Here is a 19,947-nt window from a genome sequence, read left to right on the forward strand (position 1 = left end):
ACGCACCTATCATTGGCTGCAGGATGTTCTCCATGCACTTGATGAGCTGCTGGTAGATCTGGATGGCCAAGTCGCTGATCACCTGCCGGTACTCGGCCAGATCGAAGTTGGACAGGCAGTGTTCGTTCTGCCTAGTGGTGTTGTGCTTCATGAAGACCTGCAGGGGCAGCAGACGCAGGATGTGGAAGAAATGAAAAAAAGGAAAGAAAAAAAACTCTCACCCGCAAGTTTCATTTTCAAACGTCGTCTGCACAGGTTATGTAACTGTCTCGGCTTATTAAATGAAGTTAGCATGTTATGAAAATTGAAAGCAAGAAAACAACAACAACTTAAAAGGTCACGTGTTGGACCCGCTTTTAGACCATTGCAGGAGTGCAGCCGCTCACAGCAGTCACCCTAGAAACTCTATCACTCTCCATAAAACAACACGTGTAGCCCTTTGTTTACAGCCTCCTTTAGTGTGTAGCCTCATCCTAAAATCAAAAGGTTGTTTTGTCCTCCGCATGTTGCTACAAAAACAAAGCCGAATTTCACATTTGAATTTTCTATAAGCTCTCCAAATATGATATTGACAATGGTGCGGTCTATAAGAGGTCTATATGGCACTACTGGTGCAACAGACCTGAAGAGCAGATATGCCTACACTGACTTGTTGTCAAGGTTGAGTCCATTCTGCAGGCGAGACCAACATGAACGTAAAGCACGGGGAGAACACAGTAGAAAACACGGAGGCGCCACCCTGTGGCCCAATTTGGTAACTTCTTCCCAGACTGGCTGTTTCAAGTTGCGCAATATTTGCGCCGTGTCTCACCTCGTCTCCACTGTACTGCTTCAGACAGTGCAGGAAGCGGCAGGTGTTGGCCAGCCAGAAGGAAACCGTCTCAAAGTCGTCTCCGCGTTTCTGATGGGAGGAACGAGAGACAAGACGGAACCCGATGAAGCAAAGCAGTCACCGCGCTGACACCCAAACTGCCACCTCCGTCGCAGCGCACAAACCTTCAGGATCTTCTTGATGCTGTTGATGGTGGAGGTGAGCAGCGTGCGGACCTTCTGGTCATCGTTGTTGTAGTCGGCGTGTCTCAGACACATGAAGAGGATGTAGGCTGGCAGGCCCGGGATCAGGTTCACAGCGACGCCGCGCGGCTTCAGCTCTGGAGAGACAGCAGGTCAAGCAAGAAACCCCAAGTGAAACATCAGAGTGAGCAGAGAATCTGAGGGCTGTTGGTGTTTTTTCTTATAAAGTTCCATTTTGAATAATAAAAAAAACCCTTTTATTTTTTTTTTTTACATGTTTCTTTAAAAGGTCCAGTGTGTAATATTTGGCTTGATTTATGATTTTTATGCTGGTAAAAACATAATATACCGCCCATAAATACAATAATAAAAGTGTATAATCGCAGTACGGTAAAAGTAATTTGGTTTCCAAGGAAGCCTGGTGTGGACAATCCATTTGCCTGACAGTGCTTTTTGTAATCAGGGTGACTGCTTGCGACTTCAGATAAAACAACAAAGGGGAAGAAGAAGAAGGTGGACGGGGTACCCAGGTTTGGGTGCGCAGGCCACCGTAGTTCACTGGCAAGCTAAGACGGGGGCGAAAGAGTGAAAGACGCTGCAATCTAAAATGTACACACTTGATGTCGCTGTTTCTTCTTCAAAGTCCCCGAATATTACACACTTGACCTTCAAAAATCCTTAAATCTATCATTTTGTTTTTTTCCTGTCTATATTGTAACCTGATATTCATATTGCAGTCCTCACCAAGGATGAGGTTCTTGATCAGTTTGAGCTCATCCTCCCTCTTGTACTCCAGCATGCCCTGGAAGTCTTTCTCCCTGCGGGGGATGTTGACGGGGTGGATGGGCTCATCCACCATCTGTCCTGGAGAAGTCTGACCCTCTGCCTGTCCCGCTATAGGATGGTGGGGTGGGGTGGGGGGGTGACAAACAAAAGCAAAGTCAGGACACACGACTGAACATCATCAAATCAAACTGAAACACACGCGGAGCCTCCGACCCTGCTCACCTCCCATCTCTCCGATCCTCTTGGAGTAAACCTTGAGCTGCTTCTTGAGCTTGCGAATGGTTCGGTCCTGCTTCTCCAGGTGCTCCATCAGATCCTGAAACAGGCAGAAGGTGAATCTGAATGTGTCCGCAGCGTTTCTCTGCGGTCGCAACGAGTCAAGCGGAGCCTTCTGTCGATAAGAAGACGTGAGCTTTGGAGAAGAAAAGCAGGGGGTGGCAGAGTGTTGGTGGTCTCGACTGCGAATCAACAGCAGAGCTTCTCTGATTTGTCTTGACACAGGCAGAGTACTTGCAGAGTGTGGCTGGTTGTTAGAGAGAGAGAGAGAGAGAGAGGAGTTCTGGCTGCGTAGAGTTAGAAGACGCGACTGTGCGGCGCTGCAGCGGTGCTCGACATTTTACGCAATCTTAGCGTCGAAACGAGAGTCTCGGTTAGTTCAGACGCATGCAGGCACACATGCAGAGAGACACACACACACACGCTGTGTCGCTACATACAACCATCCGTCGTAAAATGATGACTCGGGCCTCTCTGGATGCTGTGGGGTTGTCGGCAATGACTTCCTGTCAGGTGACACCATCCAACCAAGTGAGTGTGTGTGAGTGTGTGCGTGTGACAAATAATTCATATTTTCCAACCTTGTTATTCTAAATTGGACTAAAACAGATACCTGTGTTCCATTCTTGAGGATTTTGTTTAACTTGGGGAAAAAAAAAATATGAAAGTGTCTCCTGCAATCTGTCATCTGAGTCAGCGTGTGCGTGCCAGCGTGCGCTGGTTTCAAGCGTACCAGGTTCTCGTTGGTGAGTCGGGTGATCTCGTGCTGGAGACTGGCTTCGATCCGGGCCTCCGGCGGCAGCTGCAGGTTCTGGGCCAGGAGCTGCTGCTGACGGTTGTTCTCCTCTTTCACACTCTGCAGCTCGCTGCGCAGCGCCTCCACCTCGCTGTCGTTCGTTCGGCGCTGAGCCTGCAGCTGCTGCTCCAGCAGCCTGGAGGAGGTGGCGGGGGAGGGCAGAGGGGGGTTGATAAGAGGATGGGGGTGAGGAGCGAAGAGGACCAATGTGATATGAGAGAGAGGGGGAGAGAGAGAGAGAGAGATGGAAAAAACAAAATCAGCATTATTGACTAGGAAAAGGGGAAGAGAAGAGTAAAGGAAAAGACACTTTCACCAGCAGCATGCTGTGCAGCCCAGAGCTTCACAGAGCAACTTTCAATGATTTCATTTCACAGCTAAAACATTGAGCGCTGGCAACTTCACAGGTTGCTTTCTGAACCAGTTCTGAATAATAACATGCTGGCTAATTAAAACCTAATCAGGTATTTTCAATGAGTTACTTAACTCACAGCACATTAGAGAGTTAACTTAACCCAGACTTACATTAGCTGTCTGAATCTACACTGTGCCCCCTAGCAGGCACATTTAGGGTGCAAAAAGTAGAACTAAACCATGTTTTGTATGAGCGCCATTTCATTTTTACGTATTGCTTTAATATTTGTGTATCGTGTAGGTGTGCTGTGTAATAAACAGGAGAAAGAAACAAGGTTGACATCAGATGAAGACATTTTTTTCAGTGGCGCCTTGTCGAGGATAAAATAGCACTGAATTAAAAATAATATTAAAAAAAAAAGGTTCAAAGTGCAGAGGACTGGATCAGTTTTGAATTCACACAAGCCTGGGGAAACACACCGTGAGAAAACAAGAGTGTGAAAGACCCTTCGGAGGTAGAACACAGAACATAAGAGTAACACTTTGCTTGTTTGGTGAACCCCACCTATGAGTACATAAATTAATAAACAACCTCTACAGAAAACAACCGGAAGACAGATGCAGGGAGGGTGTGCGCAGCACTCCAGCGTTATTATTCACACACTTCAAGTTACACCTGATAGTTTCCTTTAAGCCCTGATTAACCAGCCACAGCTCTCCGTCCTCATTCAGCCTATGGAGGTCTGGAGCGGCAGATCTGCCCGATGACAACACAACACAATGGGACATTAAAAACACAAAAGGGAAAAAAAATAGTGGGATGGTTGAGTGCAGGGTGAACAGACAAGGCGTGTGTGTGTGTGTGTGTGTGTGTGTGTGTGTGTGTGTGTGTGTGTGTGCACATTATAAAGTACCCTAGATGGTTGCACATAATTAAAGTCTGATATTCAGTAATTAAATAATAATAATTACATCTGAACAATCTGAATTCAACTGTGTCTATTTGGAGTGTTGTTGTACTCTAGGGGCCTGATTTACTAAAGGTTTGTGAGTGGATACAGTACATGCTCTAATTAATCACGTAGCTGATCTACTAAGGAGGCAATGAGAGTTGCGGCCGTCACCGCCGACGCGGAAGCGCTGCAAAGCGCTGCGCCTGCAAAAATTGCGTGCGAGCCGCAGCCCTCTGGTTCACACCAGACGCCCGCGGCTCCGCGACGGCTGTTCACTCCCATGCAGGCAACTCCCCCTACTTCTCTGTGACACCCAAACCACATTTAAACTGGGCAGTCTCGTCCACTTTCTGCGCATGTTTGACAATTGCATATGCAATCTTAGTAGATCACCCACAACATTGCAAACCAACAAGACGCGCTACTCTACTAGCGTGCACAAGCTCTTTAGCGCCCCTTACTTTGGATCTTTAGTAAATCAGCCCCTAAAAGTGCAAAATCTAGTTGGAGCTACTTTAAATCCTCCCGACTGTGGTCGAAGATGAGGTTATAAAGCCTGCTGAGTGTAATATACACTGCATGTTGCATCTAAAGCTGTGTGCGAACAAAGGAGGACACATTCAACATGAAGACACAACGTGAGAAAGAAGAGAAAGAAGGTAATGACAAAGATGCAACTTGTTGCTCCACTCCGACCATCAGCCAAGGTGCGTCAAGTCTGTCTCTTCTAGGACACAGCCATGATGCAGGTGGGCAACACTATCGACTTTCACCCAAACGCAGTGAAACAAGACGAGTGTGCATCACCACTTTGCCAAAGAGGGAAACACAGGGGTTCATGCAGGTGTTTCATGCCAAACTGATTTTGCAGAACTGAGACAGGAGGCAGCGTGAACTCCAAGGGTTAGGGAAAAGTTGAACTTGATGAGAAGTGTACGGTGCGAGGGGGCAGAGAACTTTCTGAAGGCTTCATTCAGTCTTCAGTCAGTTACGATAGAGCGTTATTTTTTTTTTTTTTTGGACCGTCTTTGGGCACCAGCCTGGCCATGCATTCTCTGCTCAGGCTGCATGGGCCACGGGCTCAGCCGTTACCTCAGCCTACTCAGGAGATCACTGACTTCCAGGGGGGTACGCACGAGTCTGGGGCATCTGCACAGGACAAGGCAGCGTTCAACAACCACAAAGCTCCTGGGTGACATGAAGTTCACGTGCACGACCAGGCAAAAGTTTGGACACATGCTTCCGATTTAATGGTTTTCCTTTCATTTTCATGACTGATTACATTGTAGATTGTCACTCAAGGCATCGAAACTATGAATGAACGCATATGGAATATGTATTCAACAAAAAAGTGTGAAATAACTAAAAAGTTCTATAATTTACATGATCTAGAATAGCCGCCCTTCATAGAAAATATATATAACATATTTAGGTATTTAACATTTTTTTCTTTTATCACAATAATTCAAATGTCTTGGTCATATATTTGATGTTTCCAGAATGTATCTACAGTGTAGAAAGTAGTAAAAGATAAAGTAGAAACTGTGTCCAAACTTTTGACTGGTGGTGTAACTTGCAACTCGAGGGTTCAGACCACAGACAGACGATTCAACTCAAGGGTTTTTAGGGTGATGTGGATTCCCAGCCGTGAAAACGAAATACCTGTTGGTGTCTTTGAGGCCGATGCAAGCTTGCTTGAGTTCGTCTGCATCCTTCAGCTTGGAGACTTCTTGGGCGTAGACGGACGGTTCGGTCATGGTCTCCTGGAAGAAGGAGGGCACGTCAAGTGATGCGAGTGCTTATTAGTCCAACAAATTCATGAGCGTTAGTTGACTCAGGCAATGGCTGCTATCTATCGCTGCCTTTTCAGAGCTAACTATCACCCTGGCGACTGGAGGCTCGGGGCTGAGACGGTGAGAGGCCGCCGATCAGCCAAGTTTACTCCTGGTTGTCAGCAGGTGCAGAGACGGAGAGCAGACAATCCCGTTTTTCATGTGGATTTGAATCAGGGCTCATAAGACCCACTTGGAATTGGACCCAAGACCTCAAATCAACAATGAAAATTACTTCAGTTAAAGAGCCACTGCTGTTTTTGGACAGTGCATTTATGTGAAGTAAATAACAAACTAAATCAGAAAATATTGATTTTTTAAATTCCCAAACTGTACCAAACTACAATTCCTTAGGATTTTCAATTAAGATTTCTTAATCGTCAGTGCTTTGACCTGCACACGTTCAGTGTCATGAGACAGCGTTGGTTAGTTTCCAGTTTGTGGTATCATGCATCCACAAAGCACAGCAACCATCCGAGCATGAGGTTGGATGCAAGATGGCAACAAACAATCAAACAGACTAAACAAAACAGCCCTGATGGATTAGAATTGAACAAGACCAATGAGACGGACAAGAACCTGAGGAGGAAACAGCCTGGATGTAAACCCCCTGACAGGAAGAAACTTTGCGTTGTCTCTCTTGACTTTATTCTTTTTTTTCATTAAATTTCCTAATGTTACCACTTGATGCTTGTTCTCAACCCGCAGGGGAAAAAAATTTCTTAATTCCTTTAATCATACTCAACAACCTCAGTAAAATAAGTAATTGGAAAAAAAGTAGAATATAATAATATATCATCTCAATGTGACAACAAAGAGTGACTTCATTAGACTCAAATAATCTGTTTAAAAAAAAAAAAAAAAAATTGCCGCAGCAAGAACAGCTTTAAAGTGACGTCCTGCTCACGGTTGTTGACTGAGATGCAATACTAAAACATCAAAGTTCTTGCATGAGGGGGTTTTACATACAAGGACCACACACACTTAGGTGAGCAGTGAGCATGCACAACGCTGCAATTCTTTTAACTGTACCTTCTCATCCTGTGGGACAACGTGGGTGCAGGGGAGAAGGTGGAGACAGTAGATTAGACACAAAACATAAATGAAATACAGGGTGAAACACAAAAGGATGTTTTGCCACCGATTCGACCCAAACGTGCTAAAAAGTGCAACTGCTTTATACTTTTTAACTCTTTGGGACACCGTGCCAACAGACAGACGTGAAAGGTGAAAAAAACTAAACAAAAAAACAACGACAACAACGACAACACCACGGATGTATGAAGGTGGACGCAAGCAAGCGGTGAACGATCCCCTCTTGTATCCAACCTCAAGGAACAACGGCACCACGCGACCACACGACTGACCAGTGTGCAAGGCCACGCCGCACGCAGAGAGACAGCGACGTGTTGCTCTACCTTGTGGTGCATGGCTTCCTTCTGGCTGACCAGCTGCGAGCGCAGGATCAGCACCTCCTCCTTGCGCACGTCCAGCTCCTCGCAGGAGGCGTTGAGCTGCTCCAGGAGCACCTTGTACGCCGGCGAGCCCGGCGCCGCCGAGCTGGCGGAGCCGTCGCGCAGCAGGCTCTGCCTCATCTCGGCCAGGTTGTGCTTCAGCTTCTTGTTCTCCGATTCCAGCTCCTGGCGCTGCCGGGGGGGGAGGGGGCGAGGGGAGAGGTGAAGGCCCCATCGTGACAAAGCCGGTGCAGTAGTGGGGCGGGGGGAGTTTTCAGACACCCTTAAATCTGTACTATATCCCATGTTATAAAGGTCCAGTGTGTAATATTTGGGTTGATTTATAATTTTTATATTGGTAAAAGCTTATTATAAGCACATGAACAAATAACGTATAATCATATTTCCACCATATTTCTAAGGAAGCCCGGTGTGGACAATCCAGCTGCCTGACAGTGCATTCAGTACTTAGGGTGACTGCTCGCATCTCCAAATATCCCACAACGAAGAAGGTGGACGAGGTATCCAGGTTTGGGTGTGCAGGCCACCATAGCTCACCGGCAAGCTCAGGAGGCGGAGGGAGAGAGGAAGAGGCTGCAATCTAAAATATAACCACTGGATGTCGCTGTTTCTTCTTCAAAATCTCCAAATATTACACACTTAACCTGTAAAAGCTTTGGCTACATCAAAGGCACACAAACAAAGGGAAATTATTTTGTTGTTTGTCGTTTAGAAGACAAAATAAGAAAGCTAAATTCTTGCAGTTCTTGTACTCGGTATGTGTTGCAAAGGGACGTCATCCTGCTGAAACATCCAGTTCAGGGCTGGACTGAACAGTGCACGTGCAGCAGGTGGGGTAAATGCTGCACTAAATCAAACTGCACTTGGAGACTGAAGACGGATTCTTAGCACAACATAAGATGTCGCAAATGCATTAGGTGTCCAAAAAAACTGTTTTCCACCACTGTGCATGCGGTCATTTTTGCAGACAGCACTGGGACGTTTTACCGTCCCGTTCCCTGGCTGCTTACCTTCAGCGACTCGTACTCCAGCTCTGCACCGCGGGCCTTCTTGAACTCTGCATCATCCTAGGAACGCAGCAAAAAAATGAATTGCAGTTAAAAAGTTGCCGTTCCACAACATTTTATACACCTCATCCAAGTTTAAGTGAAGGCGCTGGGCTCAGTACCCTGGCTCGAGCCCGCTGGAACTGATCTTCTTTGTTTTCCAGCTCGTCGCGCAGCGATTGCTTTTCTTGCTCCATCTCTGTCAGACGCTTCTGCAGCTTGAGAGTCAAAGAGGTGTCGATGCCTCTGGTGACATCCTGCGTGCGAGAGAAAAAGAAAGAAAACCATCGCGTGTTATGTTGCGCTTACGAATAGTTTTGTCTGACTAGTGACTGTGGTGCTTCTTGTTTTTTTTCAGAGAGCTCGGACGTGGAGCTTCAGTGTTAGCTAGGACTCTTACTTCGGCCGCACGGGAGCCTTCTTCCAATTCGGCGTACTCGGAGTTGTAGGTGTACTCGGATTCGTTGCTGCTGTGGGTGGAATCTGTTCTCCTGTGGCCATGCTTGGATACATTCTGCAGAAAAAAAACATACGAAAATGAACAAAAATACGGCTTTTCATTTGAAAAGTAAATCACTCAGGGTGTTAATGCGTCGGCTCGGCTATCTGGATACATTATGCAAAGTGGGGTAAACGTGCAGACAGACCGTCTGATGATCCACAGCGTCACTCACCGAGGAGGCCAAGTGCTCCTTCAGGTCGTCGTGTTTCTCCTCGAGGCGACGGTGTTCTGACAGGAGATTCTGGTAGCGAGATCGCTCCTCGTTCAGCTCCTTGTTCAGCTGCTGCGTCTCCTGCACGATGGAACGAGCCATTTTCTCTGCGGTGGCAAAAGCAGATGCGAGGTTAGTTTCCGTGGACTTTGACAGAGAGAGAGAGAGAGAGTGACTTTGAGCGCTGCCGTCTGCACACCTGTCATCTGCTGACTCTGTTCCTGAATCAACCTGTTCAAGTCGTCCTTCTCTGTCTTCAGCAGGCCATTCTGTTCCTTCAGCTCCGAGACCATCTGGGGGCAAACACATGAGAACGTTGTGTTGGCAACACGCGCCAGAGGTGGCAGCACCATGTGCTCGCGACGACTGAAACACGGGTGTCCTGGTTATGGTTATGGAAGACAAAACGCCACGAACACAGTAAAGGGGGAGAGGGAAACACGCTGCACACTTTCTGCCGCTACCGCTCAGTGGGACTCTGCTCTACCTGCTGTGCTCACCTGACCCGGGGCACGGCCGCCCTCTGCGCGCACCACGTGCCCATTTTCCCTCGGCTCTCTTTGGCTCCTAAATGAGGCAAAGAACTGTTTTCCTCTGATGCCGGCATAATGTCGCAGACGTGTGAAATATTTCCAGCAGCCAACGGGTGGGGGAGGGGAGGGGAGGACTCAGCTCGTTTGAGGCTATTTCTAACCAAACTCTTAATCTGAACAGGAAGTTTAACTGCGTTGTTAAAAATCGGAACACTAAACTATTCTAAACACTAAACACTAACTACTCTATCTATCTATCTATCTATCTATCTATCTATCTATCTACACAACCAGTCAAAAGTTTGGACACACCCGTTTCTTCTTCATCTTGACTACTTTCTACACTGTAGATACATACTGAAGACACCAAATATATGACCAAGATATGTGGATTAATGTGGCAAAAGAAAAAATACATAAATATGTGATGTTGCATACATTTTATATGAAGGGTGGTTATTCTAGATAGAGTTATTTCACACCTTTTTGTTGAATACATATTCCATGTATTCATTCATAGTTTTGATGACTTGAGTGACAATCTACAGCGTAAAAAGTCATGAAAATGAAAGAAAAACCATTAAATCAGAAGCATGTGTCCAAACTTTGGACTAGTAGTGTATCTATCTATCTATCTATCTATCTATCTATCTTCTCACTGTTGACTGGTATCTATGAATTACCCAGTAATATGATGGAGAACAGGGGAGTCAAATGGTGAATGAAAGGACAGCCAATGGGGAGCCTTCACACTCGGGCCTTACTTTCTCCATTTCGTTCCTGTAGGTGTGCGCCCAGTCCTCGATGGTTTTCTTCTCCTGCTGCGTGACGCTCAGCTCCTTCTTCAGCTTCTCCAGCTCCTCCAGAAGCGACGACACCTGGTTGGTCTTGTTCTTGGCCTCCTCCTGGTACCCCCTCAGCCGGGTCAGCTCGCCGCGCATCTTCTCTCTTTCGGTCGTGTGCGACGTCTCCAGGCTCGCCAGCCTCTCGCTGACCGAGCGGTTGTCCTTGGTCTGAAGGCAAACCAGCGAGAAAACCGTCAGTTGCGGCTGGAACTCTCAGCGAGCGGAAGTTTCAAACGCTTCGGACGCTTGCCTGCTCGTCGATCTTCCTCTGCAGCTGCATGATCTTGTTCTCCATGCCCCTGTTGAGCTTCTTGAAGTGCTCCACGGAGCGAGCCTCGATCTTCAGCTTCTTCAGCTCGCGCCGGGCTCTCATCCTGCGGATGCAGCACTGCAGGTAGACGATGGACTCCAGGCAGCGCTTGTACCAGCAGCGGGCCAGCCAGCCGCGGACGCGCTTCTGAATGATCACCACCTTGTGCGCCCTCAGCAGCTGCAGGTGGAAGAGAGAGAGAGACGAGACCAGCGAGAGGAGATGAGCGCGCAGACAGGAGGCGTTAACGGTCGAGAGGAAACAGAAACATTCCTGCTTCCCCCCCCCCATTCTTATGGAAGTGCATTGCTGCCATCCTAGAAAAAAAAAAACAGGGCTCAGTATCAAGCAATAATGTGAAACCGTCACGTTTTTACGTGATAATTTACACATTATAACGTGAAACTATCAGCCCCGTTCCTTTTCTACGGTGGCAGCAATGCGCTTCTGTACATTTATGAAAACAAAAAAAAGGGTAAAATTATCTTCTATGCTATGAGAAACCTTCCCGGCGTGACGTGCGTCTTACCGCCTGGTACTTCTGCCGCGCCATGTACCCTCTCAGGATGGTCTGCATGCCCAGAGCGGCGGCCTGCTTCTGCCTGTAGCGTTTCTTCTCCACGTACATCCGGCGGTACTTCTGGATGATGGTTGCCGCCTGGGTGCGACGCATGAACTTGGCCAAGCTGAGGGAGAGAGAGGAGGTGAGAGGAGAAGTGTTGTTTATTCGTTTATTTATAAGAACTGTATTTGCCACGTACTCATGCTGGATGGGCAGCGAAATGACACAAGTGGCAAGACGGCAAGACAAGCGTTGGGGCCGCCCTTGCTCTCATTCCTTTCCCATCTCAGCAACAGACAGGCAATGTTTGAATGACTGTTTTCCAGGGACGTCGGAGGTGCACTCACCAGCGAGCCTGGTGTCCCCTGGTGAACCTCTGGATGGTGATGGCGGCGTTGCGCTGGCGCAGGTACTTCTTGCGCGCCAGCCAGCATCGGATGGTTTTTTGGATGCGGATGCAGGCGGCGCGCAGCTTGTCCGCTCTCAACTTCTCCAGGTAGGCAACTTGGCCTGCCCTGAAGAAGATTTTGGTCTTGCCAAACTGATATTTATCCTGGTCCTGAGGGAGAGAAAGGAGCAGAGATTAGAAATCAGTATCATACACTGATCTGAAAAAGGGAATGTGGAAAGCATTTATTAGTCTAACCTGAACAAGTTTCTCAAGGACATTCCTGCAGGTCAACTTCTTGTCTGGCAACACATCCTTCTGCTTCATCAGCACTCTGTATCGGCTGAAGAACTCCTGATAAGTCCACCTAAGACACGCAGACAAAGGGTGAGAACAATTGCCCTGACCGAGCCAAGACTAATCTTTGTGTTCAGGTGCTTTTAAATGCATAACAGAGGAGCAGCAGCGGAGCAGTGCTGGATCACTACCTGGATGGGAAACCTGCAGCAGAGATACGGATGGTTTCCAGGACGCCGCAAGCCCTGAGCTGCTGCACCGCACGCTTAGGATCAAACCTGCCAGCAACAAATGACGGTGGGTTAAACCGTTGAATAAACCACCGAATCAGCAATGATGAAACAACTTATTCGAACTTGTTGGGAGCATTTTTCTTTTTTTCTGAGCCACAGACAGGAAAAAAGCTTACGTAAAAGCCATTTTGAAGTCGTTGGGTTTGATGCAGCGAACATAGTGCGGAGTGGTTGCATTTAAAGTGTCCATCAACATTTGCAAAGAGTTACGAAACTGCAAAAGGAAAAACAGCGTTAATTCTTCCATTGTGAAACAAGGCGGGATGTACAGCAGGTTCAGCAGCTTGATGCAAGGCTACAGTAAAACTTATGGGTATAATTCAACAAAAACAATGTTGAAATTAAAACAAAATTATCTTTTTTTCATTTTAAACATCCTGAATGTAAAACAACACTTTAGAATGGCTCGTTCGTTTAAAATTAAAACTTTAGGTAAAAATTAGGATACACAATTACATAGGATATATTAGCTGCCATACAAATTTCATCTTGTTATGTTGCCAGAATCTTTAGTTCGCACAAACACGCCAGAAGCATGAAAACACTGAGGAGAACCTGGCAGCCGACGGTCTTCTTGTTCTCCTTGCTGCCTTTGTCTCGACTCTTGTCGGGCTTGACGCTCAGACGGGTGCGGCCCCCGGTGCCCGGGGCCTGGCCGGTGGGGCTGATGGCTTTCTCTCCGTCCTGGAACAGCTCCACCAGCAGGTCAAACTGGGAACAGCAGCCCATTTACAGTCAAAAAGAAGCTGGCTGTGACAATGTGAAATAATCTGAAATAGACGGTTTTGACTTCATACAACACCGGTGCTTCATTGTGGCTTGAATGTCTGATTGTGTAGGCATGCTTATGGATCTACCTTACCTACTGCATTACAGCCTAACAAAGCAAAAGTGCAGCATTTACAATTTGACTCGATTGAGAATGACAAATTAGGGTTAAATAACATAAACAAATAAATGAATAAAAACAAATGTGAGCAATGTTTTTAAAGCAACTACACAAATGGAATGGGTAAGTAAGTGAGTACAATTAATTATTGATTAGAGAGTTTTTAATGGAAAACCAAAAAAAAAATGATAAGATAAGGTTACGTTCCATCATATATGACAAATTCAGGCAGTCATATATGACACATATTATTACCATGACATTAATATCATGTATGACGAGCGCCCTTTTTTGAAAGAGCGCACATCAGCCATGTTGCACATAACGCCGGTGTTAAATGAGGAGGATGAGGCATCAGGTCCCTTGGGTTCTTGTGCTTGCAGCGTTGCCATGCTGCCACTCCAGCCAGCGTCAAGCAGGACAGCCACGCCCACACAGCACCGCCTTGAGCACCGCTTTCAATGCATACAATACAATAAGTATTTTTAAAAAAACTCCCTTTGTCCCTTGTTTTCAGCATGACAACCACCCTTCTTGTATTTTTTTTTCTTGCCCAAAGTGCCTCAATTCCCCATGCAGCAAACAAAAGGCGCGAGCGCACATGAACACACACACACACACACACTTTTAATCTCCCTAGTGCCTTTAGAGAGGGAAGAAGTCAGTGCCAAACAGGAGGACAAGAGAGAAGGAGGAGAGGGGCTACAGCGTCGTCAGGGCGCCTCAGTTTACCTTCTGCTGGCAGGGACGGGTTGCCATGATGAGGACACAACCAAACATACATGGACAACACGTGGAGACACAGTGACAAAATAAAAACAATGAAATTAAAGAACGGGATGTTTGAAAGAAAGAGGCAAAGTAAAAAACCACCACTGGCCCGTCATCAAGGAGCAACGGACTCTCTGACTCAAACCAGGAAGAGCATGAAATGAGACAGACGGATGATGAGACTGAAGAAATGGATGGACAGAACATTTGTCTGAATGTTTGCATGCATTTCAACTGAATTCCAAACCGTGCGTGAAATGCAAACTGCATCATTATGTGAAAGGTGATCAGGCAAAGCCGATCAAGTAAATTGTTCTCAGCTTCATCTGTTATTTGAAAAAAATAAAAAAAAATAAATAACAACCCCCCCAAAAACCTAAACTTATTTGTTTAAAATTAACCCTGAACTGGAAACTGACTGTAAATCCTCTTCATTCAGCATGTATGAGCATGGCCACAAGAGGGCGCTGCTTCCCTGAGCCTTCAGCTCGGACAAACAGCCATGATCTCTGCCCAGGCCATGTTGCCCTGCTGGTGTGTGGAGGCTTCACAGTGCTTTAACTTGAACAAAGATGTTTTGTTTTTTTTTTAAATCCACAGAATTCTTCATCTGCTGTCTAACGGCTCCTGACTGCTCCTCACCTTGCTGGCCTTCAATACATTGATCTGTTCCTCATTCACGGTGTCCTTGTTCTTCTCCAGGAAACCGTCACACTGGTATTCCACCTGTCCGGTGAACAGAGCACAGTCTGCGTTAAAAACAAACCGATGGAAATGCTGCACGAGTTACCAGGTTTCCTTAAACATAACATGCAAATGTTTGCTCGGGAACCTTTTCAATTGTCCCATTTTAATATCAGCAAGTCCCAGTGGGGAGAACCCGCACCTGACCTTGACCCACTTTATCTGCTACATCACAGTGAGGGTCTAAAAAAAACATGTGTGGAGAAAATAACACTGCATCCCACAGCTTTGAGTGCACTTTACTTTTCCAGTGTTTGACTGAGGCAGTTACACAAACGGCGCAAAACACCATCATCTACAGAATGTCCTCCAGCCGTCCTAAAAATATCTCACAGCAGCATTGCAGCAGATCTGAGGCATCACTGCTGAATTTAACAACCGGAGTCTGTAGAATATGAGCTGAAGGTGACCAAAATGAGACAGCGGTTCTGCAGACGTGCATAGGAGGTGTGAGTGTGTGGCGAGACAGACCTTGTCAGCAAAGTGCTGAATAATGAATGCGCGGTTGGACATGCGTGGCTTCTCAAAGAGGGCACACGTCTTCAGGTGGGTGTTGTACAGCTTCTGAGCCCAGGAGTCGTCCGAACCCTTCGGCATCTGGAGAAGACGTGGGAGAAAAGCCAACAGCTGTTAGAAAACAAAAAGCGTGGGACCGTCTGTTTCAAAACGCACCGAGAGACGAGAACGCGTGAATATTTTAAGGGATGTGAGGTTTTGCAAAAGTGTTGCGCTGCTGTTATGACACTATACAGATAACTCACACCAACGTTTGGGTGCTCAGACGTCCGTTTTCTGTTTAGCCAACATTAGCCAGCTAGCACATTAGCTGAGTGGACAACCTCAAATGTCAACATAAATAAATAAATAAAAAATCTTGCAGTGGTTCAGATGCACAGAGATTTACAAGCACTGCAGCGAGCAGGTCAATAGTAAAGATACAAGCTTCCTCTTCAGAGTATTTGCTCTGCTGCCATCAGTATCTTTACAAGATGTTTACTGACAAAGAGTAGAATCCTGCCAGATCTCCTCCCTATTGGAAACAGGTTCTTGTTTTTTTTTTTTTTAACCATAGTGCACCTTAAAACCAGTTATCCGCCCCTGATTAGTTGAAAACACTGTTCGTCTCACGTGAGGACTTGCATGTTTTCCAAAAAAAAGCACTGTGTTTGACCAGATGGCACCTTGCACTCCTCGTCCAGCAGGTCCAGAATGCCCATCTTGGCTTCTATGAGGTTGATGCAGGGCTGATTATCATAGAAGTCGATCAGAGTCCAGGGGATCTGCTCCTTCATGTACTCCTCCTGCTCCAGCTTGAACACGTGCTGCAAGATGCACACGGAAGGCTTAGAAATGAACATGAACGGGGTAAGACAATTAACACCCCCGTCCTTCAGGCGGAAGAGCCGCCGCTCACCATGTTGAACTGCTGCTGAAGCTTCTCGTTGGCGTAGTTGATGCAGAACTGCTCGAAGCTGTTGATCTCAAACGTCTCAAATCTGGAGCGAAAGAGCAGATTTAGTAAATGTCGGTGCAACTTGTGTGTTTGGACTTGACGTGTGCAGCTTTGGCAGCGGAGACTTTTGTACCCGTAGATGTCGAGGACGCCGATGAAGGAGTGCTGCTTGATGTTTGTCATCAGAGCTTTGTTGACGTGCTCCACGATCCAGTTGAAGAGCTTGGCATAGATGTGCTTGGACAGCGCGTCACGAGCGTTAGTGGCCTGGAGGCGGGGGAGGGGCTTGACGTACGTCTCGGTGGCCGTCTTCAGCTTCCTGTGGCACAGCCACTGGGACATGTCCTGGTAGGTGACGCCGACCAGGTCGCAGAACGCCTTGAGGTGGCTGTTGTTTGGCTGGTAGGGGAGATCACGAGAGCGACGACTTGATTCGCTGCATTTTGGCCTCATGTGCTTGTTGTAGTTGAGTCACAAGGCTTTTCAAAAGGTGCGTTTGAATGCACAAAAATCAGACGGTGCAATAAATAATCAAAGCTCAAGTATAGGAATAATTCTTACAGGAATGATGCTGCTGTCTGCGTCTCTGTCTTTTATCTCCACATTTCCCAGGTGAAGAATAGCAGCCAAAACCTGGAACAAACCCATCTGATAGGACTCATTGATACCTGCAGTGAAAACACAAGGTCACACATTTCAACCTGTGTCAGCATGACTTGTCGGTATGGTTCTCATCAACCATCCAACCAACCCCTAACACTTTGCACTGCCGGTAAATGCGCACTAAAGCAGAGGAGTTTGAATGAATGAAAGGGTAGAAGGACGATACCGAGCAGCGAGAAGGCGTGGCGAGTGTTGCTGAGCTCCTTCGTGTCGTCCACCCCTTCGATGACGGGACTGCGGCCCTTCCTGGTGTACGAGAAGTCGTTGGCACTGCCTGAGTGGAAAACAAACAGGAGAAAGGACTCAGAGAAGAAGTGCAGTTTTAAATTGTGCAACGTCAGCAATCATGGTGGCGAGTAACATTAACGAGATTTTAATGAAATGATGCATTAAAGAGACAGAAGGGAAACTGGCCACATTTGAGCATTTAAGAAGTAATGAGCTGTGGCTGCAGAAAAGACAAACAAGGTTCATTTACATGAACAACCTGAGCACACAAAGCCGATTGGGATCAACAAACTCTGCTCCTAAGCGTTGGTCGAAATGATCCAGAAAACCTTGTTTTAGCGATTCCGAAAAAACAAAAACAACAACAAAAAAAAAAAAGAAACCCCGACACGCTCGGACTGAATTCTGAAAGTGCTCCAAGATAAACAGATGGACAGAGAGTCATGATGTTGTGCGAGCCTCTCAGGAAAAGAGCAGCGTACAGAGAGCTTCTGTGCGAGATTGAAACCAGTGCTTACACAATTGGTGTCTTTATACACGCGCTCACACTCCGAGCCCGGTTTGACAACGGCTCATTTTAAACGTAGCCAGGAAGTCAGCAAGAGTGGAAAAGGCAGCAGCTGTGTGCGTGTATAAGAGTGGCTGTATGTGGCACTGCCAGCAGAGTGCCTGTGCGTGTGTGTGTGTGCGCGAGCGTGCGTCGGGGACGAGGATGAGCAGGTGCAGCTCACAGTGGGAGCCTCTGAATGTGGCCTGTTCAGACACAGTCAGTGGGTTTGATGCACTGAAACTGACATAGATCTGATATGTGGCAGCATTGAGAGCTAGCGGTGGTTCCATTTGCACAAGAGACGGAGAAAACTGACTCAGATCCTTTAAAAGTTTGTACTGTGAGCCAAAATCTCCTTTAAAAAAAACGAAACAAAAACATTTTAACTCTGCATTTTTTTTTAAAGCAGCTATTTTCAATACAGCTTATTTTCCAATTCAGCTTATTAGACTTGAAACATAAGTTGCTGTGCACAGAACTGGCAGCGTGGTGGCTCACAGTCGTGTGTGTCCTGACGCTGCGGCGTAGTTGGCAAACACACAGCCTTTGACGCTAATTATAACATAGGATGCTAAAACGGCAGCCTCAATGTATAAAATTACACGGGAGGCCACGGGAGACGCGCTGGGAGACGCTTTGATGAGGTGGCAGCAAAATTAGTAGTCGTGGTTATGGTTCGGGTTCGGTCGGAGGATTTTGCTCTTTTTCTTCACCCCAATTGTCTTTCATCCCTTGCAGTGTAAATGAGGCGTTGCAACTACAAAAAAAAAATGATGCGACCGAGTGTGGACTGGTAAGAGGAGTGGACAGGACTCACCCAGCTTCAAAGGCTTTAACTCAGGGAGGTGGGACGAAGCGCACAGCTGATAGAAGATATGATAGTTTCTCTCCTCGTCCGCCTGCAAAAGAAAGAAGAGAAAAAAGCATTCAGACCCCATGAGAAAAGGTGACATATATGACACAGCATCGAGCTGATTATTCACTGAAGGACAACAACCAATGGTGCTCACTGACCTACACCACCAGTCAACAGTTTGGACACACTCGATGAATTTAATGTGTTTTCTTTCATTCTCATGACCATTGCAGTTTCTCACTGAAGGCATCAAAACTACGTATGAACTCGCATGGAATTATGTAGGGAACAATAAAAGTGTAAAATAACACGTTTTATATTTAAATTCTTAAAAATAGCCGCCTTTCATTAAAAAAAAAAAGCAAATTTAGAGTTACTGTATTTAACATGTTTTTCTTTGCTGCATAATTTCATATATCTTGCTCATATATTTGATGTCTTCAGTATCTATTTGCAGTGTAGAAAGTTGTAAAGATAAAAAAAATTGCGTGAAAAGTTTTGTGTCTATACTTTTGACTGGTAGCGTAATGAAATTATTAGTCACAAGCGCAAGTTTCCCCGGCCTCATCCGTGCAGCGGCTGCGTGTGGGGGCGTCATCCCAGTACGCATGAGGGCAGCATCCGACTACGAGCGGTTCACCGCTACAGAGTCTGACCGAGAACATCTGGTGGCTCCGCTGGAGCAGATGGATATTTAGCGCTCTGCTGGAGGAAATCATCGGCAATGAGTCAAAGACGACCGCATGGTACGGATGCTATATGTTGACACAGAATGTGGCCCACCTGTCCACGCTCACACATGTTGAGGAACCACCTTAACATGTTGGACTTGTCACATGTCTCACACCTTAGACCACGTAATCGCTGACAGCTGGTGAACGCGTCTACTTGGCCTCCTGCGCACTGCAGCGAGCAAAGCAAAGCACTTTGTCTGTGTGGGTCCACACAGACAAAGGCCGCACATCTTTTTGCACACTTGTACTCTTCTTTGGCTGACTGCGGTGACTTGAAGGAAACATTTTTTTAACGGACGATTCTCACCTAAATACGACCTCCAAGTTTTGTTTTGTCAATTGCTTTCACACAAGAACTGCTGGTTGTTCTGGTTTGGAGTAAAACAGGCCAAACCTCTGCAGAGTTGCAAGAAGGCCGCCATGGGGTTGGAGGGGAAACGCTTGCGAACGACAGCACACAGTCAAAATAACAAAATTTTGCAGAGAGCCTTTAAATAGTTTCCATGGTTTCTGATGTGTTCTCAAAACCACACACGCACTCACACGCTCTCACACACTCCCGCTCGCGCGTGAACGCGCACTCACG

At 46.6% G+C, this 19,947-nt stretch overlaps 1 protein-coding gene across 8 annotated transcripts in view; it reads right to left on the bottom strand.

Moving 5' to 3' along the window:
• myo5aa (myosin VAa) overlaps positions 1 to 19,947 on the bottom strand; it is a 42,195-nt gene that overhangs the window by 2,241 nt on the left and 20,007 nt on the right. For 2 of the 8 annotated variants that reach the window (XM_076051146.1, XM_076051137.1), the window contains exons 7-38: positions 18,589 to 18,670; positions 17,160 to 17,267; positions 16,892 to 16,998; positions 16,464 to 16,729; positions 16,292 to 16,373; positions 16,059 to 16,199; positions 15,349 to 15,474; positions 14,776 to 14,859; positions 13,029 to 13,184; positions 12,590 to 12,687; positions 12,372 to 12,458; positions 12,142 to 12,250; positions 11,843 to 12,054; positions 11,463 to 11,619; positions 10,874 to 11,113; positions 10,543 to 10,791; positions 9,445 to 9,538; positions 9,207 to 9,352; positions 8,933 to 9,046; positions 8,655 to 8,789; positions 8,497 to 8,553; positions 7,418 to 7,657; positions 5,842 to 5,939; positions 5,272 to 5,328; positions 3,903 to 3,983; positions 2,810 to 3,008; positions 2,517 to 2,582; positions 2,023 to 2,116; positions 1,759 to 1,908; positions 997 to 1,151; positions 812 to 901; positions 7 to 157 (exon numbers count right to left, since the gene is read on the bottom strand). In XM_076051146.1, coding sequence (XP_075907261.1) covers positions 7 to 157; positions 812 to 901; positions 997 to 1,151; positions 1,759 to 1,908; positions 2,023 to 2,116; positions 2,517 to 2,582; positions 2,810 to 3,008; positions 3,903 to 3,983; positions 5,272 to 5,328; positions 5,842 to 5,939; positions 7,418 to 7,657; positions 8,497 to 8,553; positions 8,655 to 8,789; positions 8,933 to 9,046; positions 9,207 to 9,352; positions 9,445 to 9,538; positions 10,543 to 10,791; positions 10,874 to 11,113; positions 11,463 to 11,619; positions 11,843 to 12,054; positions 12,142 to 12,250; positions 12,372 to 12,458; positions 12,590 to 12,687; positions 13,029 to 13,184; positions 14,776 to 14,859; positions 15,349 to 15,474; positions 16,059 to 16,199; positions 16,292 to 16,373; positions 16,464 to 16,729; positions 16,892 to 16,998; positions 17,160 to 17,267; positions 18,589 to 18,670 — 4,231 coding nt within the window. Of the gene's footprint in view, positions 1 to 6; positions 158 to 811; positions 902 to 996; positions 1,152 to 1,758; positions 1,909 to 2,022; positions 2,117 to 2,516; positions 2,583 to 2,809; positions 3,009 to 3,902; positions 3,984 to 5,271; positions 5,329 to 5,841; positions 5,943 to 7,417; positions 7,658 to 8,496; positions 8,554 to 8,654; positions 8,790 to 8,932; positions 9,047 to 9,206; positions 9,353 to 9,444; positions 9,539 to 10,542; positions 10,792 to 10,873; positions 11,114 to 11,462; positions 11,620 to 11,842; positions 12,055 to 12,141; positions 12,251 to 12,371; positions 12,459 to 12,589; positions 12,688 to 13,028; positions 13,185 to 14,775; positions 14,860 to 15,348; positions 15,475 to 16,058; positions 16,200 to 16,291; positions 16,374 to 16,463; positions 16,730 to 16,891; positions 16,999 to 17,159; positions 17,268 to 18,588; positions 18,671 to 19,947 lie in introns of all 8 variants that reach the window. The other 6 variants (XM_076051154.1, XM_076051162.1, XM_076051198.1 and 3 more) reach the window with 6 other exon arrangements.

Source organism: Nelusetta ayraudi, unplaced genomic scaffold (assembly GCF_046127955.1).
Source record: "Nelusetta ayraudi isolate G7.1 ecotype Tasmania unplaced genomic scaffold, CSIRO-AGI_Nayr_v1 ptg000005l, whole genome shotgun sequence".
Lineage (NCBI taxonomy): Eukaryota > Metazoa > Chordata > Actinopteri > Tetraodontiformes > Monacanthidae > Nelusetta > Nelusetta ayraudi.